General features: G+C 41.4%; 2 protein-coding genes across 6 annotated transcripts in view; one reads left to right on the top strand and one right to left on the bottom strand.

The window, feature by feature from the left end:
• Nucleotides 1-951: 951 nt before the first annotated feature.
• dexi (Dexi homolog (mouse)) lies at nt 952-5,237 on the bottom strand. Of its 2 annotated transcripts, XR_006398652.1 has the most exons (3): nt 5,153-5,237; nt 3,810-4,390; nt 952-3,540 (listed from the first exon to the last, which is right to left on the bottom strand). XR_006398652.1 is itself a non-coding variant. In XM_044332412.1 (2 exons), the coding sequence occupies exon 1, from the start codon at nt 4,257-4,259 to the stop codon at nt 3,990-3,992; it is 270 nt and encodes an 89-aa protein (XP_044188347.1). In that variant the 5' UTR covers nt 4,260-4,774; the 3' UTR covers nt 952-3,540; nt 3,953-3,989. The 2 variants fall into 2 exon arrangements, 1 of the variants encoding a protein (XP_044188347.1); XM_044332412.1 differs by lacking the exon at nt 5,153-5,237 and having other exon boundaries at nt 3,953-4,774.
• clec16a (C-type lectin domain containing 16A) overlaps nt 5,180-5,285 on the top strand; it is a 46,221-nt gene continuing 46,115 nt past the window's right edge. For all 4 annotated transcript variants that reach the window (XM_044332409.1, XM_044332410.1, XM_044332411.1 and 1 more), the window contains exon 1: nt 5,180-5,260. In XM_044332409.1, the coding sequence (XP_044188344.1) occupies nt 5,187-5,260 (74 nt within the window). In that variant the 5' untranslated portion in view covers nt 5,180-5,186. The remainder of the gene's footprint in view (nt 5,261-5,285) is intronic.

Raw genomic sequence — 5,285 nt, 5'->3', positions numbered from 1 at the left:
CATATGATCTCTTATTTCTTCTTTTTACACTAATCATTTCACATGTATCGTGAATTCATCTGTTTATTTAAACTTCTTTTCACTTCCCTCCCAACAAGTTTCACTTCTCTGTTTAGATGCAAAGTGACATTTAAAAGTTATGGTGTCTACAACAGTGCATCGGACACTGTATAACTTTAGTCACTCAAAGCCATTTCTGAGCTCCTAACATGCACTGACACACTTCACCTAATTTTGATATCATGGTAAAATAGAGGGGAAAACGTACACTGACAACACAAATAGTTAGTTATTACTTACCCATAAAGGTAAAATTAAGAAAAAAATAAAGAGGATATTGTAGGAGGAAAAATGTGAAAATACAAGCGGCAGTTTTTCTGTAGATTAGTGCTGAAGGAGCTCAATCAAATCTTCATTTTATACACTTCACTTGTTTATATGAACCTCTCTGAGAATGAAATTACTGATTCAATTTTTTTGTGTGTGAAATAGTATTATATCTACGCACAATTGGCACACTTCATAGCTGCATCAGAGCAAGCTCAAACATTACTGGTATTACCAACTTTTTAACCCTTTTCTCAGTCAAGGATCAGCAGATAGTTCTAACATCAGGACACCCCAGGTAGTGTCAGTTGTCAATCACAGACATTTCACTGAGTATATTCCTGTTATACTCTGTAGATTTGAACAAATCTGAGCACGAGAAGACTTCTGTCTGATCTGCTGAGGATTTCCTTTATCAAGCACTAGTGGCATTCAAAACTTCCAACAAGCGGTTGTTCGCTGGTGCATTGACGCTCCCCTGTGGACAAATTGTAGGTTAACACAATGCTTACAGAGCACATAGTTACTAGTAAACAATCAGAGATGACCAACTTATTCATTTACTTCAAAACAACATATACACATATGTATAAAAAATGACAGTTGAAATAAGAGGCAAAAAGCTGGCATTCGCTCAAAGTTTATTAAATACACATTGGAAAATAAAACTCTGTTACACTCCATAGCTTATAATAGCATGTGCATGTCTGCGAGGAAGCAGATGTGGAGGGATAACACAAGCGCTCCACTGAACCAAGACGCTGTGAGCAGAGAGCTGATCAGGACCTGACCAGCAGTGAGGCATCAAACGTTCTTTTTACCTACAACTAACGCCAGTGATTCATGAAGAGTTTTCATACAAAACAAGGATCCACCCTGTCTAATTGCTTCACTGGATTTCTCAATACTGGGAGCAGCTTTTACAGTTACTCAACTCACAACACTGACATTGACCCCCAGTTAAAAGTCAGCCTCCTGGTGTCATCCACATCCAGCATGATGCAGTTTGATTATATACTTTGTCGAATATACATCAACACTGTTCATCTACAGGAAGCCCTTACCTGATATTATGATTTTTTTTTTATCAGATTCCATACAAACATGTTTTACTATATTTCATGAATATTAGTATCCTGAGCTTTAGTGTCTTGCGGTCTACATGCTGATTCTTAGGAATTTCTATTATGCCAAAAATAAAATTCTTATGGACACACTGATCCAAATAATGTCGCCACAAAATATTGCTTACTGGCATTCTCAATCCCCCCTCCATCCCCCCAAAAATGGTATCAGCTATCACTAATCCCTACTGGTTGAACTCTCGCTTGGAGAAAATCGGTTTGAAATGCCCTGGGAAATCTGCTCCTACCTACCTGCACTGTCATCCATGTATTTGACACTTAATTTTTTTTTTGTTTGTTTTCAACCCTGTCCTCTCATTACACAATGTGGCTGTGGACAATTTATCTGGCTATGTTTGGTGCAGCATTTGAGCTGAGTGGGCCAAGTGTTGTTCAAAATGACATCTGAACAGTCTGAACTGACTACAGCAGAGCCATCTTGGTGAAAGGTTGTCTGGTAGAGTCATGTTCAAAACACTGACAAGCAACGAAATTCTGGGCTAAAATTTGTTTCGAGTGTGAAAATGAACAAATGTTCTTGAAAATGTTTTTCGTCTCTACTGCTTCTGTTGCTGACCACAACCACATTGCCATGATTATTACGCACAATTTGCTTATACTGGTTCTTTTGTATTGCCTTAATGAGTTGTAGCCTCCAAAATGAAAAAAAAAAAAAGTTAAGTTAATTAGCTGGGCTGCAAATACTCTTACAGTATGTACAGCACTTAAATATTCACTAAATCTCAAGAGAATATCCCTTTATAAAAATCACTGACACTGGGCAGTTTTCTTCAACTCATCCACAACCAACCCTAGTAGATGGATTAAACATTTACCTGATTCTGTGTGTGAGATCATCCGTATAACTACTTATTTAACTGCCCAATTTCTTGAAACCAGTTCGTTATTGCTTCTAAGAATACAGATTTTATGAACTGAATTCTGAATTCGTAACACAAGTAACAGAGGGAGTACAATAAAACAGAAATCTCACACCTAAACTGGATTTAAAAACACAACAACCGATATCATGCACTGAGATTCATCCATGTATCTAGCATACATTTGCAACATTATAAAAAAAACAAAAACGTACACAACAGAGGATGAACAAATTCATATCTGAAGCACTTGTTTTGAGGTTCTCACACATTTGGCCAGCTCTCATCACAACTGTCATTACTAATCTATTACTGTTAACTTTGTGGTTGGAAAATGTAATTTGACCCCACTTACTAATGTGATCTTGATCAACAAATGACATACTGGATCAAAGAAATAACTCTTCCTCTATACTTAGGAGTGTGGCAAGTGTAGGATATTGTTCCTGATTTTTAAGAGGGCCCAAAACAGCTTAGGGCCCTTCTATATCTTATAGTTGCACAGCTTGTGTCCAGTGTCAGTGTTATGTCTTGCCAGTGTGCCCAGAGTTCCTAACTATGCTCCTGAGAGTGCATACAGCCCTGAAGCAGACATACTGTATGGATGATCTTAAAGGACACATTTTAAATTAGACCTCAAGGATGAGTGAGCCTGCTAAGCAGCATTGCATTCTGAAAACTTAAAAAGGACAAATGGTCAAAACAAGTTGTTCTGTGAGTGATTAAGTTTGCAGCAGACGTAATACTTTTGCCTGCTCTGCTGAGATGTTACACACTGTGACTGAAGTGGCAAGTTTTGAGTCAGTTCCTTGTGCAGTCTGTTGCCAGATCCTGCACAGTTTGGATGTTCGGTGTCACATCCGTCTCATTCTTTTTCACTTCATGCGGCAGGATGCTGTATCTGAACTGGCTGCGATGCAGATGACTGGAAACACGCTGTAAATTGCTGATAACATTCATCTTTTGTCCAAATGGAACAGCTGTCTGTCTCCACCTGCAACACATTGTGTTTCCTTTTGATCTTTCATTGTGTCCAAAATGAGGGGAACAGATGCCAGTGTTAGCCCCCCCTGGTGTCCGAGCAGTGTCAGTCGCTATTAGAATGGCTGATCCAGTGCAGAGTGCTCTTCCCATGGGACATTCACTAACCATATGGCCATTGGTAGTGAATCTCTTCCTCAGGCTGTCTTCTCTTGAGCCGAGACAACCTAGGGACAAGTGACACACAAGTGTTACGGCCGATAATCACCTAAACATGTCTTGTGGCTTCCTAAGTGTTAAACAGACTCATACAGGTTTAAAAACAGCACATAAAGACATTGAGCTTTGTGGATGAAATTATGTTTATCAATATAAATTACTCCCAGAAAATATGTAGTTTTTTGCTGTTTTCCCTGTAAAGTAACCACTGGGTCTTATTCTTATTGTTTCAAAAAAATGGCCAAAAAACATAAACTTTATTCTGTGCTCTGCTCACTTTTTCACTGATGTGTCTGTGTGAAATAAAGGCAGCAGCAGCAGCATCCGCTTTGATGATTTTTTCCCCCACATCACTGACATGAATGTGTTTGAGCTGGCCCAATCTGCCCCGGACCTCTGCATCATCAGCACCACCATCACCTAAATCTCCTTTTCTTCTTTCTCCAGGACCGCCTCGTCACTCAAGATACCCCTCAAACACATCCAGCTCCGTGTCCGTGTCGTAGGGGGCAGAGGCCGGGTCGGACAGCACCCCGAGGTCCACCAACGCCTGGTCCATGTCCTCAGGCAGAAACACTATCCCCACATTCAGGACGATGTACTCCATCAGAAAGGCATAGTAGAGGATCAGGACGTTCACAAAGAACAGGCCCAGATAAAACATATATGGGAGCTCGTCCAAAAGCGATTCGACCGAATCTAGCTGGGCATAAATTGAGTGTGTCATAGAAAAGAAAGCCACGATGTGGGGTCTTGTGTTTGTGCAGGGGCCAGAATGAGGCGAACTGAAGTTGGTGCTAGAAATGTGTCTGGGGTGATGGGGATGGGGTTGGGGCGTCCATTTCGGCTCGTCCCGACCTGCAACAGTGATTGAGAGGCAGCTTTAAAGTGCTATATTATCTGTATGGTCCAGAGAAAAACGACAGGAAAAAAGGCAGACGTGTGGGCGTAACGTTCATCGCTAAAAAAATACCCGGCGAACAGTATCAAAATATGTTAGCAAGCTTGACGCATTCTTGACATTGGCTCTCTGGGTTTGCGGAATTCACGCCATGCCAGCAGGCTACGGCTAAAAACAGTAGCATGCAATGCTAGAAAAAAGCAAATACGAACATTTCTACAAGTATTTCAGGTTTCACCTGTTTACACATTCGTACCGGAACATTCACAAACACACGCCTCTGCCCTTCTTTAAGAGCTAAACGTCGTTTCCAACATTTTTGCCAACTGCATCAAAACACCACAGACCACAAAGCGACACAAGGAGTCTCGGCAGTTGATTGGCTCACAGCTTTGCGGGATCCTGCTGTGATTGGTCTTTCAAAGGTGTCAATCAGTATAGTGAGCACCGCGTGAGGTCGCATGTTACAATCGTCACCGCTAACACGGGAAGTGAACGTTGTAGTTTTTCCTCTACTCACTCTTGTATTCCGAATCAACCAGCTACTGTAGCGAAAGAAACAGCAACTCCCACACAACCCGTCCACTACTGCTGTTACGTAATGACCTCTCATCGCTGCTATCGCCACCTATCACCTTCTGTTTGCTAAGTAGCTATCTGCACAGGAAAGTGGGTGTAAATGGATAGATGCGGACGCTAACGTTAGCGAATTAACTCACCCGTCAAAACATCAGCCCCCTTAAAACCGCAACCATGTTCGGCCGGTCACGGAGCTGGGTTGGAGGACAGGGGAGGACGAAAAACATCCACTCCTTGGACCATTTGAAGTGAGTAGCTAGCGTTTAGATAAGC

Source organism: Thunnus albacares, chromosome 17, assembly GCF_914725855.1.
Source record: "Thunnus albacares chromosome 17, fThuAlb1.1, whole genome shotgun sequence".
Classification (NCBI taxonomy): domain Eukaryota; kingdom Metazoa; phylum Chordata; class Actinopteri; order Scombriformes; family Scombridae; genus Thunnus; species Thunnus albacares.
Note: the sequence above shows the minus strand (reverse complement) of the source record. Positions and strands in the feature narration are given on the sequence as shown.